Source organism: Lissotriton helveticus, chromosome 3_1 (assembly GCF_964261635.1).
Source record: "Lissotriton helveticus chromosome 3_1, aLisHel1.1, whole genome shotgun sequence".
NCBI lineage: Eukaryota > Metazoa > Chordata > Amphibia > Caudata > Salamandridae > Lissotriton > Lissotriton helveticus.
In genome coordinates, this window is record NC_136061.1 from 225,770,236 (window position 1) to 225,792,420 (window position 22,185).

General features: G+C 45.8%; 1 protein-coding gene across 2 annotated transcripts in view; it reads left to right on the forward strand.

Moving 5' to 3' along the window:
• The window catches only part of LOC144822310 (ras GTPase-activating protein 4-like), a 528,733-nt gene that overhangs the window by 383,981 nt on the left and 122,567 nt on the right, over nt 1-22,185 (forward strand). For both annotated transcript variants that reach the window (XM_078679660.1, XM_078679661.1), the window contains exons 9-11: nt 13,898-14,015; nt 19,209-19,362; nt 20,078-20,142. In XM_078679660.1, coding sequence (XP_078535786.1) covers nt 13,898-14,015; nt 19,209-19,362; nt 20,078-20,142 — 337 coding nt within the window. The remainder of the gene's footprint in view (nt 1-13,897; nt 14,016-19,208; nt 19,363-20,077; nt 20,143-22,185) is intronic.

The window sequence follows — 22,185 nt, forward strand, 5'->3', positions numbered from 1 at the left end:
CTATAGTCAGGACCCTGGTTTTACATCTCCTACCTTTTTTGACTTTCTGTCAAAGATTTATTAAAATTCGACAACTTTTTCACTTTCACTCGACGTCTTTTGACTTTAGAGTGCTAGTGCTGCCTTTTTTGTTCTAAAGAAAAGGTTTATTTTTGTCAAAATGCCTTCACTTTTCGATCCTTGCCCCTCCTGTGGCAAAAAGAAGGCCAGGACTGACACACATCCTGTGTGTATCCTTTGTCTCCCTGAGACTCATAATGCAGACAGCTGTCAGCATTGTAAAAACTTTTAAGGAGAACCCTCAAGGACAGAGAGAGAATAAGAATGTATGGCCTCTCTGAAAGAGGTAGGTCTTCTAAAAGGCAGCAGAAGAGGAGAACACGGTCGACGTCGAGAGAAGTCCCGACCTGTTCTCCGTCGGGATCGGCGTCGAAGCTGCCAGCGACGGCGAAAACCTCTTCAAAGACGCATTCCTTGACGGCAAAGACTTCGACGGCGAAGACTCCGGTACCACCGTTGACGTCAACCAGGCGGCGTTCAACGTCGAGAGGCAGACGTCTGTCGTCGCCGGATAGGCATACGACGTCGAGGCAGATCACTTCGTCGTCGCCGCGGCGATCGACGTCGAGGCCCAGTGCTCCGTCGCCGCACCAGCGATTGACATAGAGGCCCAGCGTTTTGTCGCCGCACCAGCGATCGACATCGAGGCACAGCTCTCCGTCGGCGCACCGACGTTTGATGTTGAGGCAAAAGCGGTTGCCGTCAATGCACGCTTTGTCGACGCCTCATCACCGGCCTTCGACGTCAAGACACTCGTCGTCTATGCCGCATCACAGGAGTTCGACGTCGAAGCAGGTTGCTCCGTCGGCGTCACAGCGGCGTTCGACGCCGAGCCACAGGTCTCCGCCAAGGATGGGTCATCAGTCCCCGGCGTCGAGACACCAGCCGCCACCTCCAGTGTCGAGACCGGCGTTGGGACCAACGTCGACACAGAAAACTCCTGAAAGGTCGACATCAAGTTTGCGAACTCCGTCACCGGGTCACCGGCCAACGTCGATGCAGAGCACTCCAATGTCGACGCAGAGACAGGAAGTGGCAGTAGCGCCGGAGAGGCATTCCAGGTCAAGGGGACGTTCTCCTATACGCTCGAGCACACCTCCAAAAAAGAAGAGATTTTCTTCAGGGCAGTCTCAGCCAAGACACCAGGCATCACAGAATTGCTCCAGATCTCGCTCTAGATGTCCTTCAGGAGCGGTCTCTTCTCCGGTGAGCCTGTCGTCATCTCACTCAGGCTCTCATGTCTCTCACCGGGAATCAGCATCCAAGACCTCAGATGTGGTGATCTGTTCGTCTGAGAGTGTATCAGAGCATTCAGCTGGGTCGCGGCATGAAGAGGCGCATCCATTTCCCCAGCACGTTCACCTGAGAGAAGAGAAAGGCAAAAGCCGCCTTCCATCAGACTGTCTCCTAGGTGGTACAGACCATTACACCACTGGGCCCCCGACAAAGACACAGTCTCTCGCTTAACACAGCAGGCTGATCGGGATCGACCTCCTTCGAGATCCAGAGAGAGAACACGCACTCCAGTGCGCTCAAGCCGGCGGAGGTCCAGGTGAAGGAGCAGGAGAAGGGAGTGCAGATCTCCTCCCACTTCATCGTCTACCCGCTCCCATAGAGACTATTCTCCCACATTAACCGACAGCCCACGGTCGGGAATCTCTCCAGTGGACGACATCTTCACTTTCCAGGATATCTTGGGCAGAGGGGCGCTAAAGCTGGGAATTCCAATGACAGCGCGCCAGACCAAGTCATCTGTGATTTTTGAAATGCTGCATCATAAGACAGAGGCCAAACCTCTGCTTCCCTTGTTTCCAGGGATAATAGAACCAGTGATGGACTTATTCCTCATGCCTGTGACCATAAAGTCTGTACCAGCTAGGATTCTTAAAAAATATCGTTTGCCAGAGGAGGATTCCACTATTCCTCAGAGCTGACCCTCCCCCTGACTCAGTAATCATCGCAGCGGCAAGGAAGACCCATGCTGTGGCATCTTCCTCCAACGTCCCTCCACACAAGGAGAGCAAGACCCAAGACTCCTGGGGACGAAGAGTATGTGGCACCTATGCCTCCTTGCTGAAGGTTTCCAATGCGGAGGCGCTATTGGGCCGCTATGATAGGTCCCTGTGGGATTTCTTGCAGCGCTTCGTCGAAAAACTCCCGCAGGAAGATTGCAGGGATTTCGAAGAGATCCTTACGGAGGGCAGCCAAGTCTCCAACCAAATTATTAGTGCTGCAGCGGATGGCGCTACCCTGTCGCCGCATGGATATGCTCACAGGGTATGCGCAAGGAGGTCTTCGTGGTTGTGCCTTCCCGCCCTAAAGCCAGAAGCTCCAACACGGATCATGAACCTGTCTTTCTCTGGAACATATTTATTCGGTTCACACACCGATGAGGAAATGCAGTGTATGAAGGCGGAATTGGACACGCTAAAAGCTGTGGGGCTTGATTAGAAAAAAGAATTCAGAAAAAGGTTCTGCCCCTACAACAAGTGATCATCCCAAAAGAGGGTTCAAACCCCTCAGTGGCAGAGGGTCAAGGCAAACAGAGGCAGCAAAAATCCCAGGAAGGCGCTCCTGAAGAGGTGGAGGTAACCAGCAACAAGGCAATAACTCCAACAAGGCGCAATCCAAGCAATGAGTCTTTTCTTCCCCCAGTGCTTTTGACCACTCCAGTGGGGGGAAGCATCGCGCATCATATGGAAGAGTGGCGAGCCATTACAAAAGATCGCTGGGTGTTAGCTATGCTTCAGAATGGTCACTTTCTTCGGTTCCAACATCAACCTCCCTCTATCCCTCCACTGCCAACATCGAGTCATCAGCTTAAAGTCCTACAAAAAGAGGATTCCACCCTTCTCACAAAATCAGCTATTGAGAGGGTACCAAGATCTCAGAGAGGGAAAGGAGTCTATTCAAGATATTTTCTGGTCAAGAAAAAAGGCCAGAAAGCGGAGTACAGACCCATTCTGGACTTGCGGACTCTCAACCTTTACGTCAGAAAAGAAAAGTTTTGCATGTTGGCGCTTCATCAAATATATCCACATCAAAGGCAGGGGGATTGGATGTGTTTGCTGGATCTACAAGATGCATACTTTCATGTACCAATAGCTCACAGTCACAGAAAATATCTCTGTTTCCGGGTGGGGACCTCTCATTACCAGTTCAAAGTCCTCCCATTCGGGTTGAAGTCAGCTCCCCGAGTGTTCACGCAGTGGTAGCAGCCGCTCTACGCCGCAGGGGCGTCTTCGTGTACCCATATCTGGACGATTGGCTATTGAAAGGTCCTTCCCCAGACAGTGTAAGGAACCATTTTCTGAGCTGCATCGATCTATGCCATCGGTTGGGTCTACATGTGAATTTCAACAAGTCAACTTCACAGCAGACGCAGCAAATACATTTCCTAGGAGCTCTGCTAGACTCCGAGGCAGGAAAAGTGTTTCCTTCGGAGGAGAGACAGTCTTCCATCACTCAAAAATGCTAGCTAGTTCTCCGGAGCAGAGAACTGACGGTGCAAAAGATTGCCTCCCTGCTAGGGTCGATGACATCCTGCATTTTTCTGGTCCCCATTGCCAGACTACGGATGCGTCCTCTTCAGCAGCATCTGGAGGACAAGTGGGACCAGCAGTCAGCTCGCTGGGACGACAAAATAACTTTTTCAACCACGGCGCGAGCATCCATACCTTGGTGGATGAAAAGGCGATATATGCAAGTCGGCATTCCATTCCATCAACCTTCTCCTGCCCAGACCCTGATAACGGATGCCTCTCTCCACGGCTGGGAAGCACACATGGGTCATCTCCAGACGCAAGGACTGTGGTCTCCCAAAGAGCGATCCTACCACATCAACATGTTGGAGCCGAGGGCAGTCCATCTAGCCCTCAAAGCTTTCCTGCCCTCGATTCAAACATCATCAGTGTTAGTACAAACGGACAACACCACCACCATGTACTACCTGAACAAACGGTGAGGAACGCGCTCAAGCCCAAAATCTGTGGCATTGGCTCCTGGCTCGGAATCTGTCAGTCACAGCAGTCCATCTTCTAGGAGAACAGAACGTGAGAGCGGATGCTCTAAGCTGGCATTTCGAAGACAAAGAGGACTAGGTTCTCAACAACGAGGTAGTCGAAAATATCTTCCAGTCATGAGGTCATCCCACAATAGATCTCTTCGCGGACGACGAAAACACCAAATGCCGAGACTTCGCCTCACGATTCTACCGACTGGTCAGGGGAATTTGTGTACGCCTTTCCACCCCTTCCTCTGATCCCGAAGGTGGTGAGCAAGCTGACTCACTCGTACACAAAGATGATTATCATTGCCCCGATTGGCCGAGACAGTGGTGGTATACGAACCTTCTACATCTGTCAGAGTGTTCTCACAAGAGGCTGCCGTGCAGGCCGGACCTGCTATCCAAGATGAACGGGAGGATTCATCATCCCAACCTTCCATCACTGAACTTGGCAGCATGGCTCCTGAGGTCATACAATACGGCCACCTAGGGCTGCCGCAGGACTGCATGTCCATTTTGAAAGAGGCGAGACGTCCTTCCACAAGGCATTCATATGCATGGAAGTGGAAGCGTTTCTACATGTGGTGTAGGCAGAACACTTGTCATCCTATCAAGGGCCAGGAAGAGGTCATTCTCCCTTACCTATTATATCTGGCTAAAGCAGGGTTGAAATTTAATTCCATTAAGGTGCACTTAGCAGCGATAACAGCTTACAGGCGGTCACCTTCCCAACCTTCTTTTTTCCAGTTACAGGCTGTGAAAGATTTTCTGCAGGGCCTGAAGAAGGTCTATCCTCCGTTACGCCCTCCGTCACATACCTGGGAGTTGAAACTGGTGCTATCAAAACTGATGGGTCCTCCTATCGAACCCATTCATAAAGCAACCTTACAACATATTTCTTGGAAGGCTGCTTTCTGGTAGCAATCACGTCGGCCCGCAGGGTGAGCGAAATTCAAGCTCTCTTTTCCAAAGAGCCTTATACAGTGTTCCATATGAATAGAGTGGTGTTGAGGACTCATCTCTCTTTTCTACCAAAGGTGGTGTCAGATTTCCATGTGAACCAGACCATCTCTCTCTACCCACCTTTTTTCCCAATCACTCCACTCCATGTCTGAGATTTGTAAGGTGGCGACCTGGAGGTCCGTCCATACATTTACCAGACACTACTGTCTAGATTCAGACACTAGAGCAGATACACAAGTAGACCAGGCCTTCTTGCGGAATCTGTTTAACAGCTGATTTTCGGCTGTTACACTCTTTGGTTGGGTCATGTGTTTCTCATTTACCTGCAGGTGGTTGATGGGCTTGTTGTTCTGTTCAGTGCTTATGACTATTGATGAGGATCCCCTGGAAGAGAAGGATAAGTTACTTACCTGTAATCCTAGTTCTCTTCCAGGGGTATCCTCATCAAAGTCATAAGCAACCCACCCGCCTCCCCAGGTAAATGAGTCGTGGTCAAAATGTTTACAGCTTATTGTTGAGCCCTGACTTTCAGGGTTATGCAAAGAACAACTGACCTAACTGTCACCCCTGAGGCATGATGGGAAGCTAGGGGTCATGGCTGCCTTAAAGGCACAGTGCCAGTTTTTGTTGAAAATGCTTTCATTTTCTATGCTATTGCTTTACAATGCAGCATGTGGGCTAACAATGTCTATTAATTTTCAATTTTCAGGATTTATGAGTGTTTTGCTCATTAAAACACAGAGTTCAAGTACTATTTGACCTAATGTGTTTTTTATATCCTTGCAAATACAGTATATGTATGGGTAATTACATTGTTTAGCATCAGTTTGGGGCTGCATTGGTGTGAGAAAAAATGATATATGTTCATACATATATGTGGAGCTAGATATATGTGATTTCCATATATAATTTTATATTATTTCCGGGGTCCCGGCACATGGACGGGAATATTCAGTGCTTATGACTTGTATGAGGATACCCCTGGAAGAGAACTAGGATTACAGGTAAGTAACTTATCCGTCTTGGCTAATGCCAGACCTAAAAAAAACGCTGATGAGTATTTCTTAACTCAGAAATACATTGCTATGTGTCAGCCTGATGGCTCCCAGCAGATGTATGGGTAACTAAGCCACTACTCAGTGGGCAGTAAGTCTGATTTGCATTCCTGTCACATGAGATGTGTGACGCTTGATAGGTCTGTGACAGGGTTCCCATTGATCTTTAATATGTGTGGGTAAACTGAGGGCAAGTGCATTTAAAGCATCATTCGACTGCCCTCCCACCCTGCGCCTAATTTGACATTAGGTTACTCAACTGAAACTAGCTTTTGGTCTGGGCTAACGAGTTACTAGTTCACCCCAGCGATTTAATTTTTGATCATAGGCCTTTAGATCACATTATAAAAATTATAGATATCACTTTCCTCCTTATTCCTAAATAATCATTCATTATATCATGCATAATGGAATAAAATATGTTGCTCTTAGGGGAATAATAAGGATCAATAGATTAACTCCTCCCCCTCTACAACTGTTTCTGTGAAATCTGCTTACATAAATACAAATAATCTTTGTTTTACTCTTCATGATAATTGCTTTTGAGGTAAATCTCCATCATCTCTCAAATGTGTCCTCTTTTGCTCCATTTACTTGTGATTAAAATATATTTTTCTCACTTTTGTCCCATAATTTAAATAAAACTTTTTACTACTAGCACAAACTCGAGAGACACTAAGCAAAAAAATAAAAAGTACACAAGTCTTAACGCTCCTTTGGCCCAACCAGACCACTAACAGGCGAGAATGGTGATAGCACCCTGCAACCCAAAGCAGGCGCTGCCCTCATTGGCCTTGAGCAGGTCCCAGGGTGGAAGAGGGGGGAAGAGAGTGGTGTTAGCAATGGCAGTGGACTTAATTCGCTTTAAGAAAAACTTTGGCTAGCACATACTTGCCTACAAATTAAGCAGTACCTATCGCGGGTTTCACAGATGACCATGTAATCTGTGCAATGAGGTCTTGGGCATCAGCTTCTTTCGATTGTCTATGCAAAAGCTTGCAAGAATATTGTTTGGTGCTTTCAAGGTAACAATATGGTACTTTGTGAGGCTAACCTTCATCCTCTGCGGATCCGAGCTGACTGTGTCAGTAACCAGAGCTCAACTTACAAAGCCTTACACAGAAATGGAGTCTTTCCCATCCTGTCTGACTCTAAGTAGAAGTGAACTAGCAGCCGCGGCTCTACTCCAGGGAGTAGTGCGGTGAGTGTGTGCACAGTGCAGCACACTTATCACAGGGCAATAAAGTGTGAATGTCAAGTAAATAAATTATGTAAGTCCAGCCAAGGTTGTGTTCTGCATGCCACGTTTAATAGTATCTCAAATGTATTAAATATACTTACAGTATACATAGTAATCAGAAAAGGGAAGGGGTTCAGAACACAAATCACACTTGTAACCCTGTAATCACTAAATGAAGACAATAATCTTGCAATGAGTGTGGTAATCTTGTGTGGTAACAGGTAGACTGATAAAACACAACAACAACACCACAGCCCTTGACTAAATCCTCTGTATCTGTGCGCATCTGTAATGTTCAAGAAACTCTAATTTTCACAACGCACTAATACTCACAGAACGCGTCTGGAGTGGAAAGGCACAGAACCAATACTATACAGTACTGATTAAGCAGTGCGATGGTACGTGTAGTGTTGTGCGTTCAATAATGACAGACACTTACTTGAGATTAATGCAGCTTTATTGGCACACTCCTTACTCGTCCCTGTCCCTACTCTAACTGCCCCTTTCCTGCCCGTGCCCCTCCTCTTCCTCCACCCCATGACTCCGCCCACGCCCAACTACTAAAATGCTCAAAACATAACATCTCCCCCTTTGTTAACGAAGAATGAACGGACTTTATTAGAGTTCTTCAATCAGTCTCTGAGGCCTGTGAATGTTCCTTCTGGGTCGTAGATTCATGCTACCATCATCCACTTCAGTGTCAGTCCTCTGATCAGGTCTCTGGACTGGGCCTGTTTGATTGGGTCCTGGTGTTTCCGGTGGATCTCCATCCTGTTCAAGCGCCTCTTTCAGGCCAGGCGTGCACTTTTGAAAGTGGGACACATTCCTGGTGATCCTTCTCTTTTCAGACGCCGCCGTGACCATGGTGCCCTTCTGTTGGGTAACAACCAAGGGTTCGTCTTTGAATGTGCAATCTGTCTTTCGGGATTGTTCTTGTTTGACCACCACCCAGTCCCCTGTCTGTAGTGAAGGAGACTTGGCTCTCCTTCGAGTGTCCGCATACAATTTCATTTTGTTCTTACTGATTTGATCAGCCAGGGCCACTTCTTGGTGGACATGTGTCGGAGACACTAGTCGCAGAGCACCCTCCCATGTCGGAATCCTTGTTCTGATGGGTCGCCCCAGCATAACAGTGGCCGGGCACTTTCCTGTGGTGGCATGGGGGGTAGTTCTGTGGGCTCACAGGACTTCGTTGAGGGCAACCTGCAAGTCTTTCTTCTCGAGCGTGGCTTGTTTAAACGTTTTCTTCAGAGTCGCCATGAACTGCTCAATGGTGCCATTAGCCTGTGGCCACAGAGGCGTGACCTTTCGATATCTAAAGTTAAGGTGTCTGGCGAACTCGCTAAACTCCTGGCCATTGAAAGGAGGACCATTGTCTGTTTTGAGTTCCTTTGGGACACCCCAGGTGGCAAACACCTCATCAAGCACCATAATTGTGCAGGAAGCATTAGTGGATGGCACGAATTGGAAACCTTGAGTACTCATCCATGATAGCCACTACATACTTGCCAGATTGGAGGGGTCCATAAAAGTCCATGGCTAGTTCTTGCCATATCCCACTGGGTAACTTAGTCATTTGAAGCGGGGCTGGGGGTGTTGCATGGCTAACGAGTTGACTGGGGGCAATCCTTGAAATCAAGCAGCGGGAACCAGACTCGCTCACGGAGATTTCTTTTGGTTGCAACCACTCCCCTGTGGCCTTCATGAGCCATGTTAATGACTCCTGGTCGTAACTGCCACGGGATGACAATCCGATGGTCTCTCAGGAGGAGCCCCTCCGATGTGGCAGATAGCTTGTTACTGATGTGCCTGAACGCTTGCATTTCTTGGCGGACCTGAGGATCAGTCTTCTCTTCCTCGCTGTCATGCCTCCATCTATGGGAGCGCAGCCGGCGCATCACTTTCTGAAGAATATTATCTTGGGCAGTGGCTTCCTGGATTGCCTCTAATGGAATGACTGGAGGTCGAGCTGATCCTACTACAAAGTGTATATATTCTTCAGCTATTGATGGAGGCGAAGCCTGGGATGCCTGAGGGTGTCGGGACATATAGTCCGCAGGGTTCTCCCCTTTCCCCGGTTTGTGTATGATTGTGTATGTATATTCTTGCAGGCGCAGGCCCCATCGCTCGATTCTAGGAGGCATCTTGGCATTGGGGTTGCCAAATATGGTGACCAACGCCTGGTGGTCCGTTATCATGGTGAAATGTTTACCATATATGAAGACATGTAAGTGCTCGCAAGCCCAGACGACCGCAAGGCTCTCCTTTTCTGGCTGAGAATAGGCCTTTTCGGTTTCAGATAGACTGCGACTGGCATGGGCCACGATGTGCCGTTGATCAGTGTCTTTGTCGTACTGGGCTAAGATGGCAACTAGACCCACTGGACTGGCACCCACCTTTATTTCAGTCTTCCTTTTGGGGCTTAAGTATGCCAGGTTGTCCGCCGCCTCAACGGCCTGTTTGATTTCCCGAAAGGCCCTCTCACATTGGGAGCTCCACACAAACGGTTGTCCTTGCTTGGTGAGGGTTCTCAGTGGATGACTGATGGTGGCGTAGTCTTTTATGTATCTTGCACAATAGCTCGCCATGCCCAGAAAGGAACGAATGTCACTCACATCTTGGGGACTCTTGGTAGCATTGAGTGCAGTCACTTTTTCCGGGTCAGGCCTCATGCCCGCTCCTGAGAACACATGGCCAAAGAACTTGAGGGTGGATTGGTGGAATTCACACTTGTCCTTATTTAGAGTCAGGTTGGCCTCCCTTGTCATGCTCCTGTGTATTCGACCCATATACCAAAATGTCATCGCTGTAATTTAGCGAGTTGGGAATGTGTCTGATGGTCTGACAAATCATTTCCTGAAATATTTCGGCTGCTGATGAAATGCCAAAACTCAGCCTCTTATATCTAAACAGACCTAAGTGGGTAGCGAAAGTGGTTATATATCTTGATTTCTCATGGAGCTCCAGCTGGTGATAGCCTGTATTCAAGTCAAGCTTAGAAAATACTCTGGCTCCATTCAGGGCGGCTATCATATCACCCAGGTGGGGTCCTGGGTGACGTTCTCTTTCTATGGCGGTGTTGGGGAATCGCATGTCCTCACATAGGCGCACTTTGTCCGGAGTGCCTTTCTTTGGGACGATTACAACAGGTGACACCCATGGTGTGGGACCATCTGTTTTTTCAATAATGCCAGTTTGTAACAACTCTTGGATCTCATCTTCCACCGCCTGCTGAAGATGAAAAGGCACTCGTCGAGGGTGTTGAGCTACAGGGTGCACTTGATCGTTGACTTGTAGACGGATCTGGCATTTGTTCATCTTTCCAAGCCCTGTAATCAGTTTAGGGAACTTACGGATTATGTCTGGATCATCACTGACTCTATAGAGGATCTCCACAAGGCGGAGACGTTCCGCAGTCGGCAAGCTGAGGAGGCACTCAGCCTCAGGGCCTTCAATGACATGGATGTATGCTGTCACAGACTTGTCTTCATGGGTGAGAGTTGTTTCAAATTTACCTCGACATGGGAGTGGTTTCTTTGCCATCCAGGTGAATACACTTACATGCGCTGGACTCAGGTGAGGGGGTGATTTCATTTTATTGTATTCTGTCACGGGCATGTAGTTTAGGGATGCCCCACTGTCGAGCATGAATTGTGTTGCATGGGTCCCCACTCTTATGTCCAATGGGGGATACCTTTTTAGTTGATCAGGGTCTGATACCATGCTAACATATTCATCCGTATAATCAGACTCTGCGGACGTCGATCTTGATTCTCTCGACGGTGATCGTTTTGGTGACCTTCTGGTCCACTGGGATCTACGAGAATCTCGACTGGAATGGAACGATCCAGAGGATGACATCGCCCTGTCTTGCACTGCTTTGGCGTGATGTCTTCTGGGATCAGACCACAGCTTGTTCGTCTCACCTCTTCGTTCTTTGTTGTATACTCCACACATCGCTTCAAACTGATTCTTTCGCCCACACTTGTGGCACTGTTGACCCATCGCCGGACACACATCGGCATGCGGATACTCGTATCCACATCGATAGCATTTTCTAGACCGTTCTGACTTTCTTGCATGTTCGGCCTTTTTGTCTCTCCGGCTAGACCCGTAGCATCGACGTCCTTTGTGTTGATGAAGAGAGGCCGGTCGGGATCTCCTCGGTCGTTCACCTGAACTCCTGTGAGAGTTGGTATTTTGCGTCCAGAATGCTTGTTCTTTCCTCTCACTTCTTCCTGTCTCCATGCATTTGGCGTGTTCCTCTGCTTGATCATGTACCCTTGTCATTTCTTCTATCTCATCAAGATTATGGCTTTTTCTTAGCAATCTCCTCCGCAGTGTCTCGGAGTGACAGCCTTCGATCACTCGTAGTCGGATAGCATCTTCTGTTGAGAAAACATCAAAGTTGCAATACTGAGATAGTCGACGGAGCCTGGAGATGAAGGTGCTCATCCTTTCTTCTTTGTCTTGACGAGCTTGATGAAATACATATCTCTCGTAGTCTACATTCCTTTTGTGTATGAATTTCTTATTCAGCGCCTCTTTTGCTTTGTCATATGTTTCTTTGTCGTCTGCCGACAGTTCTTTAATCACGTTGCTGACTTCCTTGCCAACCAAATTACGCAATGCAATGAGTTTGTCTCTATCTACAGTGACCTTTGACCCTTCGAGATAGTCCTCAAAATCTTCTAGCCACTCCTGCCATCGGGGGCCCATGCTTCCACCAGCCACTAGCGTTAGTGGTTCAGGGGGATGCAGGTGTGATATTCGAGGCTCAGCTGGGGTAGCCACCGTAGCGTTGCCACCATCTTGCTGTGGTGGATTTGACATCTCTGCAAGTGATTGTCAGCGTCACCGTTCTTTTCACAGGTGTTGATTGCGTTTGTCAATGCTTGTTTGGTATACACCAATTCTTGCTGACTTGCCGCTTACTTCTGCCAGTCCTTGTATTGCACGTACCAGTGCTTGTTTTCATTTACCACTGCTTGTTTTGCATTTGCCAGTGCTTGTTTTTGCATGTACCAATGCTTGTTTCCATTTACCAATGCTTGTTTTGCATTTGCCGGTGCTTGTTTTGCTGGAGCCCTGAGCCGCCTGACTTCAAAATGGCCGCTTTCCTCTCGCACATAAGGATTGTCCTGTTGGCTGCCTGACTCCAAAATGGCCGCAGCTAGTGAAATCTCGGCTCCCGCGAGACTTCAACTTCATTCATTCTCTTCACTCTGATCCAGTCACTGGGACTCACCGGATCGCCGATCTTGTCAGCAGCACTGTAACAGCCGCGCTCCACTCACTTTCACTGGAGCTTCTTCACGATGGGGTCAGGGTAAGCTCCCGATTCTGGCGCTTCACTCGCGGCCACTCCCGACGCCTTGCCAAGTTTCACGCATCTGGGGTGAGCTCCCGTTTTGGCGCGAAGTGACTCTCGGCAGCAAACTTCTTCCAGCATTCACTCGGCAGGGCTACACACGATCGACGGATCGCGGAGCTGTTCCAAACTGTCGCTGGCCTGGGTCCTCAGGCGGCGATCTTCTCAGGGGGGCACACGTGTCGCGACGGCGACTACTTCTAGGTGCTGCCCAGGGACAGGGACTCTCTCTCTCTCAGTGTGGGGATGGCATGTTGCCTTATCCCACCCTCGTCGCTAGCTGTAGTGTCGTGCGTTCAATAATGACAGACACTTACTTGAGATTAATGGAGCTTTATTGGCACACTCCTTACTCGTCCCTGTCCCTACTCTAACTGCCCCTTTCCTGCCCGTGCCCCTCCTCTTCCTCCACCCCATGACTCCGCCCACGCCCAACTACTAGAATGCTCAAAACATAACAGTACGGTGTTCACAAACAGCTTATGTTCGTGAAGCACAGATTGGATACTGTATTTTGCCACAAACAAAAATAGAGGGGGACGTCAGGAGCTAAGGAAAAATGTCAGTGATGGCTCAGCTGCATAATGTGTCAGGGACATTCATCCTTACAGACTGCCTTGGAGGTAGATATGACCATCATGTCTTCCAGGTGCATCTGAACCACCAGAGGGTCCAAGACCTTTATGAAGGCTCTCTGTGGCATATTGGGTCCAAATGGTAGTCTTACAAACTAATCATGAAGATTGCAGAAGGTAAATCACAGAGAATTCTGGGAATGTGATTGCAAATGAACCTCCCCGAGAGGGCCCTTAATGGTCACTGGTACAAAATGTGTTTTATCACAATGTTTCCTCACTGTGTATAGTATAGCATGTACCGCAGTATAGTCCACTGGCTTCGTTTTCCTTCTCACTTACTCAGATATTGCACCTACCACCCTTTTTAATAATTAATTCTTGTCATTTGTAGAATGGGCAAAACAGAGGCAAACAGTATTGTGTTTTTATTTCGTGGCAAAAAAAGAGAAAATCGCACACATTGGGCTGAGCTGCACTCCAACTGGTAGTAAGGCATTAGCTGCCAGAAAGTTGTTCTTCTAGTTGTATTTCTTGGGGGCACTACCACCTCTCTGATTCAAGTGCCCTCGTACTACAATATGCTCCCTCGATGTACCTAGCTAAAGCCTTTGTGTTTCATTCCAGAGGTAACTTGGGATCATTGCAGCTGGAGGTTCGACTTCGAGATGAGACTGTTCTCCCTTCGCACTACTATCATCCTCTGGTTCAACTCCTGTGCCAGGAAGTCCGAGCCCCCTGCAAGGTGAGTGCCTTTCATAGGGCCAGATGTAATTCACTCAAGTCTGAATGTAGGGGAGACTGCTTGTTTTATTACCAGGTGCAATATTACCTTGTCTGTGGTAGAGAAGGTCTAAATACATGAAGTAAGGTGAATGAGACTGTGAGTCATGTGGACATAACACGGTGTTAGACATTTTAAAGATAGCCCTCCAATTGTAAGATTGCAGCAAGTAAGGCTAGGCGATCGCCAGGCGATGCTGGATATTACAGCTGTGCCGTTCTCTAGGCACTAGAGAATATAAAGATGCCCTAATAATACTTAGTACAGAAATTAGTCAGCCATTCATTTTGGCACTACCTCGCTATTTATTGGCTAAGTGGTAAGTTAGGGCGAAGCTCTGCGTATTACCTGGGAACCTACCCATGGCAGATGCAGTGATTTGAAATGCTGTATTTCTTAGGTTCAGTCCTGAGTGATAATGCTTGATTTTCCTGCTATCTCCTCTCATCCTCTTCTGTATTACACCTATTAACTAACAGTCTTTTAATTATTTAAAATTTGAGGTATTCAGAACTCTTATGACTGTTGTCAGAACTGTAATGAAGTGGATCTTAATTGTTTTTATTTTTTCAACTATTCATTTTTTATACTGTGCAATGTGTTTTATGTGCTTTTATGGCCCTAGAGCCAAAATAAAGCTGAATTGCACTTATAACGCTACTGATTAGTGGTAAAGTGGTTCCTCATTTTACAGAGTGTTCACTATTGACAGCTGCTACATGTCACCATGAAAAAAAGAGTTTAGGTAATTATTATTTTTTTGAGAGAATGGTGGCTATCCCGCCAAAAACAATTTGCCAGTAGCCATCCCAGCAATACTTTAAATGTGGCTTCAGGGCACTTTGCAGCACAAAAGCCACGGAATTGACAGCCAATGCTCTGCAGAATCAGAGATACTGGTGACACTTGTCTCTTGATTCTGCTGGAACTCTTGGTGGCTTTTGATCCTGTTGGTTATGGTGCCTGGACAAACCTTTTTGCTAGTTGCATGGATTTGATAGTCTTGCCGTCATTCAATAGTTCACATCCTACCTCTCGAAAGCGAAGCAACTACCTCAAGTGTGATCCAAACTAGAAAAAAATCATACTATTCAGCAACAACAGACACATGCAAGCCTAGGTCTAGTTCAGTAACTTAAATCCATATTTATCCATCTCAACTTATTGACATTGTCTTATCATTTGGCTTCATAATCATCAGCAAGTTGCCATTGGAGATTCACATTAGCAAGAAAATGCTGACCGCTTTGTACTAGCTACGACTTCTCTTTAACATAAAAATGTATCCTCCAAAATATAACTTCAGAGTCATTATTTTGCTTGCAGTGCTGTCACATACCCATTTAGCACTGTCATCAACAGCACCTTACTGCTACCTGTGGTGGATTGTGAGTAAGTCAGCCTGATATAATTGCTACTAAGCCTGTCTGAATAAAACCTGAGTGGTGGAAGTAATCTAGTCATGACAATTCTCAGATTCTGTGGTATGAATTTAGCCAGTATTGTAATGTTAATATTAAATAGAAGGTTTAACTGGTAAAATACTCATAGTATGGTTTTGCCTGGTTTTGAAAACAATGTCAGTATTGCATTCCAAATGTACCCTAACCTTTTCTACACAATATGCGAACCACTTGTAGCACTCAAGTGCCAAAACATTCCCTATAAAAGATTCCAAATAAGCCATGAAGCTGACAGAACCATTCCAATTCCATCCAAACATCACTTTTATCTCCTGGCATTGCTTTTTCTCCTTGCTAATAAAACATCTCATTCATACCAGTAGCAGCATCATCTGTCATAGGGGTAATATCAACATTTAGTGATGCTCTAACATGACTGACTGCTCTCCTATCACTATCATACCCGATGAGGCAATCATTTTTTCCACCTCTTTTAACCACTATAATTTACAGGTCAAATAATGTAAGCTTATCCATACAGTCAGGATTCACAGCTTGTTCTGTTAGTAGTTATGTCTTGCTTCTGGCTTATGTGGGCCTCCTTCATGAATTTACAGATCTACAACACCTTCATAGAGAAACAACTGTGAATCAGGTTCTTTATTGTTTGCAGAGGTGTAACAAACCACTTCCCCTCAAACAGTAGCTCATATGGCATCCCACACTGTTAGCAAATCATTAGTTCCCATACTTTTCTGAAAAGTCCAGCCAACAGTGTTCTCTTAAGTCACAAACAAATTCAGCATCCTTCAAAAGTCTTTGATTAAAAGTCCATCTATTTCCTCCAGCTACTCACTCCAAGCTAAGATATAACTAAACTTCGGCATGATCAGAGTATGTAATGCTTCAAATCCCTGATCTCAATACATTCCCAATGGAAGATCTGAAAAAAATCACATAATCAATGAGTGAATAAGTTGCATGCATCAGAGGAAAATAGAAGAATTCTGGGGCGTCTAGACCTCCATACATTAGGTTCATGTTTAGCAAAAATAACTACCAGTCCTACTACTATAGAGTCAGAGGTTGTCGCTCCAGCTAATGTCACATATGGTGAAGCTGCATTTGTCATATTCTTGTAACAATTGCTCACCATGTTTCAGAATAGTTATATTTTGTTTTGAACTAACATTAAGTAAATGCTTCTAAATACACCTAGAATTTAAGTTCTCCAATGAGGCAGGTGGATAGTATTTGAAGATTTAAAGGTATCTAAGAAGGTGCAAAATAATTGGATACACAAGCTAGGAATACATATTTAAGTCTAAAGATATTCATTATTAGCTATGATGCTACAGATTCTTTAAACGTTTTCAAAAAGCTTGGATAGGACCGTGCCACCTACCGGAGGATATAGACTCTATAATGCCAATGGATTCTTTTACTGTATGGCTACCAGTGTAAATGTCTTATGGCTTGATTAGGTTCAGGGGAGTCGGCACCCTGCAAGTCTCTAAACCTCCTCAGGCCCTCTCTTTTGTGTGACAATTGATTAGGTAACCTTCTGCACCTACAAATTAGTTATTCACCTTACCTGATTTAATCAAAATTGCATGCTTGTGTTACATTTCTGTTATGTTCTCCCTGCAGAGGTAAACCCTACTTGTGTGAGAAGTGTGAAAAGAAAAAAACTTTGTGGTACTGAAAAGTAAAATTCCAAAAATATACACTAATTTCATTCTCTCTGCAAGACCACCTTCTTAATGTTACCTTTGTTGATAATCGGTTTTTATGCACTTATAAAACAACTTCTTATTAAACCACCAGAAGAACGAGAATTCAAAGCATGGGGGTCTTTGCCAGGAGCAAGTGAAAAACCAATGTGTTCCAGCATTTATTCTAAAACAGTTAGATCCTTTTATTTTGGGTGTGATTAGATCTTTGTTAAATGCCTCCCTAGAAAAAGCTGTGGTCCCTGCCGAGTGGAAACATGCCATGGTAGTCCCCCTGTTAAAAAAGGCAAATGGCGACCCAGAGGTTTTATCCAATTACCGTCCAATATCGCTACTACCAATCTGCTCAAAAATCCTAGAAAAACATGTTAATCAACAGCTAGCAGACTTTGTAAGTGAGAACAACCTTCTGCATCCCTCCCAGTCAGGTTTTAGGAAAGGACACTCCACGGAGTCCACTCTTCTGGGTGTCACAGAAGCTATCCGCAAGGAATTGGATAACGGCGGTACGGCGGCACTCATTCTTTTAGATTTGAGTGCCGCCTTCGATACGATCTCCCATAGTACCCTGGTGCAGGCGCTAGAGGATATCGGAATAAGAGGGAAAGCGCTAAGGTGGCTGGAACAATTCCTCCTACACCGGACATTCCAGGTGTTTTCCAACAATAACTCTTCCGACATCCTGGTTTCCCCTCACGGAGTACCACAGGGTTCCATCTTGAGCCCACTGCTGTTTAATATTTATGTTACTCCTTTAGCCGCAATCGCAGAGGAAATGGGCCTCACTATTTATTCCTATGCGGATGATACTCCGCTTGTGTTCTCCCTAACAGCCACAGACAAATCTATCACCTCTCCCCTTCGCTCTGGCCTCTTGAGAATGGCAGACTGGTTGGATTCTAAGAAATTAAAATTGAATGGGGATAAAACAGAACTGCTCCTCTTAGGCAATCATAAGGAGTTGTGGGGCCCTTCCCATTGGCCAGTAGAAATGGGTCCGACCCCGGTTGCAGTACCTTCCGCTCGTAACCTTGGGGTAATAATTGATGACAAGCTATCAATGCAACCACAAACGGCCAAAATGGCCTCAACATGTTTTGTAATCCTCAAATGGTTGAGGAAAATTTTGTGCCAACTCCCAGAAGGGGCACAAAGAACAGTAGTACAGGCTCTGATAGGTTCTAGATTGGACTACGGAAACATTCTTTATCTAGGAGCAAACAAAGACATTTTAAATCGACTTCAGGTCATACAAAACGCTGCAGCCAGGTTGCTCCTCTGTCTGCCTGGGCGCACAAACATGACGGAACACCTAAAAAAATTGCACTGGTTAAAAATAGTGAACAGAGTAAAATTTAAAGCACTCTGTTACATGTTTCGGATTGACAAGAAGGAAGCTCCCACTTATCTTTGTAAGTTGGCACAGAGATACATCCCTTCACGAAACCTTCGATCCCTGTCTCAGGCTAAATTTGTCGTCCCACGATACAAACGGGCTCGCCTGGGTGGCCGCTCTTTCACTCATATGGCGCCGGTCCTCTGGAATTCACTTTCACTTAATCTTCGTCTTGAAACGAGCTATCCCCAATTCCGTAAGGGAGTCAAAACATGGTTGTTTAACCAATAGTGTTCACGGTTTGTCTTCGGTTCAGCTAACATAACTCCAAGGCGCCGGGAAACCCTCTGGGTAGCTGTTGCGCCATACAAATGTAGTAAATAAATAAATAAACAATGTTACAGGTAAGTAACTTCAATTTCTGGGTTAGTGAAATCTGAATTGAATATTTTGTAGCTGTGGACTTCATAATTCCAGCATTATGGAACAGCCTTTGGAAAATTGCTCCAGGCTTCCTCCGTTCTGTGATCGAGGAATTAATTGGAAATGTAAAGCCCTGGGCCATTTAAATGATTAGGCATTATATCAAGCGAACCAGCAGTGGGAGATATGTTTTGTGTTCTTCATTTTATCTGCCCTTTGACTAAGGCCTCAAAGTAGAGTTTTTTCTTTGTGTTCCTAGGATGAACAGATACATTTAATATCATTAATTGACGAAACCACAACTGCCGACTGCAGACAGGAATTAGCAACCAACCTGGTCAAACTCTTCACGAGCCAAGGATTAGCCAAGGAGTTCCTTGATCTTCTCTTCCGACTAGAACTGGAGAAAACAAGTAAGGAAAAAAATCACAAAATGTATGTGAAGTATAATGGTTTTATGCTGATAGGAACATCACATGAAATAAAATTTCTAGTTAGGTTAAGCTGAAATTGAATAGAGGGTTTTAATGGTATCTGACACTTTCGGGGGGTTTTGGGCCTATTAAGGCCATAGGGACTAGGGACCTCAACCTGTGCATTTAATATAGAAGTTGTTTTTGACTGCTTTTGTTTGGAAAAAGTCTGAAAAAGACTTCCTGTTTGATAACATGGCCTGAAGACTTTGTCTGAGAGTCCCCTGTGTCATTATGCTAGTGTGAGACTCCCCTCTAACCTGTTCAATGCATGAAAAAATAAGAGGCTGCAGGAAAGGGTGACATTGCTGTGCATTGAGAAATTATATGCTCAATAACAGATTAAATTTCAGTTTTTAAACTCATGCTCTTTGAAATGCACAGGTAAGCTCAGTCCTGTTCCACAGCCTATTATTGCACGCAATGATAATGGCGGTAAGTCCATACTACCAATAATGACAAAAAAGGGGACCAGTGCAGATATTTTCTTGGAATATTTACAAGCAGGCAATTCTTTCATAACTTTTTTAAAGAATGAACAAACTGTTCAGGGCATTTTTTAGGGCATATTTCTTAAAATCGAAGTTAGGGCATGTATCCTGTTTTGCTGGTCCAACATTGTACTGAATGAATTGTTCCTATTTTGTTATTTCAGATGAACCAAATACTTTGTTCAGAAGTAATTCTTTGGCTTCAAAATCAATGGAGTCCTTTTTGAAGGTATCTGTGAACTATATTTGTTAAATAATGTATTGGAGGCGCATGGCGGATAGTAAATGGAACTAAGCACAGCAAATGTACAGAATTGCGTAATTACGCCACCGTTCACAGCTAAATTATAGTGCTTGAACAACTAGAACAATCAGAATCCTAGTGGCAGTTGTTTGTGGCACTTGTGTTTTTTGTGCTATTTGTTTATTGTGAAATGTGTCCTCGGATCAAAAATTGATGCTGAGAAGCATTTAACTCTAAACAGCTTTGCATTTGATGTAATTGGTTGTGTGATGGAACCACGCATGCCTGTTTCACACAATCTCAACAACACAGGTCTTAACCACAAATATGCCTTTACCAATCATGCCTTTACCACGAATTATGCGTTGTTGAGGCATGTATGGTAAAAATATATACGTGGTTAAGACTTGACAGGTAAGTCCACGACCCCTGCCACCACCCTGAGTCCTTAAACTTCCTCCCTCCCCCCTGAAAACTAACCCCCTCCACCGAGCCCTTGAAACTTCCCTGCCTCCAGTCCTAAAAACTACCCCTCCCTCCCCTAAGCCGTAAAAACTACCCCGACCTCCCCCTGAGCCCTAACAACTACCCACCCTCCCCCAATCCATATAAACTACCCTGCTACCCTGCCCGGGCCCTAAAAACGACTCTGACCCCCTAAGCCCTAAAAAGTATTATGTTCCCTGCCCCGTGTTGGGGCCTGAAATGGCCCCCAAGCCTTTGACCTCACACCTAAAACTCCCCTTCCCTCTTAAAAAGTAACCCCTTCTCCAAGCCCTAAAAACTACCACCCCCCGCCCTGAACATGACCTCGACCACCAGGCTCTGAAAAGTACCGCAGCCCTGAAACTACCTCGATCCCCCCAGTCCTGAAAATTACCCCGAAGCCCTCCAACCCTGAAAATGACCCTAACCCCCAGCCCGAAAAACTACTTCGAAACCCCAGCCCTAAAAAAACGCCAAGCCCCCCCCAGCCCTTAAAACTACCCCGAACTACAGCAGCCATGAAAACTACCCCGAACCCCTCCAGCCCTAAAAACTACCGAGCCACCCCAGCCCTGCAAACGAGCCCACCCCCAACCATATACACTACTCCCCCCAAACCCGACCCCAAGCCCACTTACCTCACCTGCGTGGCGTCCTCTCCTGAGCCTTGCTGCTGCTCGGCTACTTTCTGCTTCCGCCAGCCAGCAGCTACACCGCGCACTGCCTTAACCATTCATATGTGTCGTTAATGAATATGCGTGGTTAAGGCAAGCATGGTATCGCGTGTGGCTGAGGCTGCGGTGTTCCGACTGGTTCCCGATAAAATTATGTATAATTTGCATAATTTTCCCCAAATTGTGCGTAATTACGCAAAAGTTTGCAAAATAAATAAGCACATTTCGCACACCCATAGGTAGGATATATGGCATAGCAAATTCCCTTTAGTTGCTATACCCAGGCTGTGGGCAAACATATTCTCTCGGTTCTGTTGCACAAAGATTGAGAATAATTAGCAGGACGTCACCAAGACGTTTCATCAGAGACGGGCATGGCTCTAATTAAAAGATTCTATAAGACTGGGGCATTAGGAGGAACTAATAACATGACATAAGGACTCTAATAGCAACACTATGACATATAAGGATGGTTATATTGTACATTAGGTACTTTACAAACATTTCCAATACTCCAAACTGTTCCATTTTCCAATACCACCACATTGCGTTTTACTTCAATTACCTTTAAGGGAACAGAGAATTTCCTATCCCCTTTAATGACCACACCACTTCTTTTAGTGACAACCCAATTTCCAACCACAATATATGCCATTTTCACTCCTTTTCTTATATTGTAATAATCTTCAGCAAGTCTTTGTTTCTCTGTGACGCTTGCCTTGACAGCATGGTGGTCTACCCATAAACGATCTTCGACAACCAACCAACTGGGATTGTCTTTCCTACCTGGTTCTCTACCCTTAAGAGATACAAAGGGAGAAATACTAGTAATAGCATGAGGGGTAGTCATATGTGCCCAAACTAACTT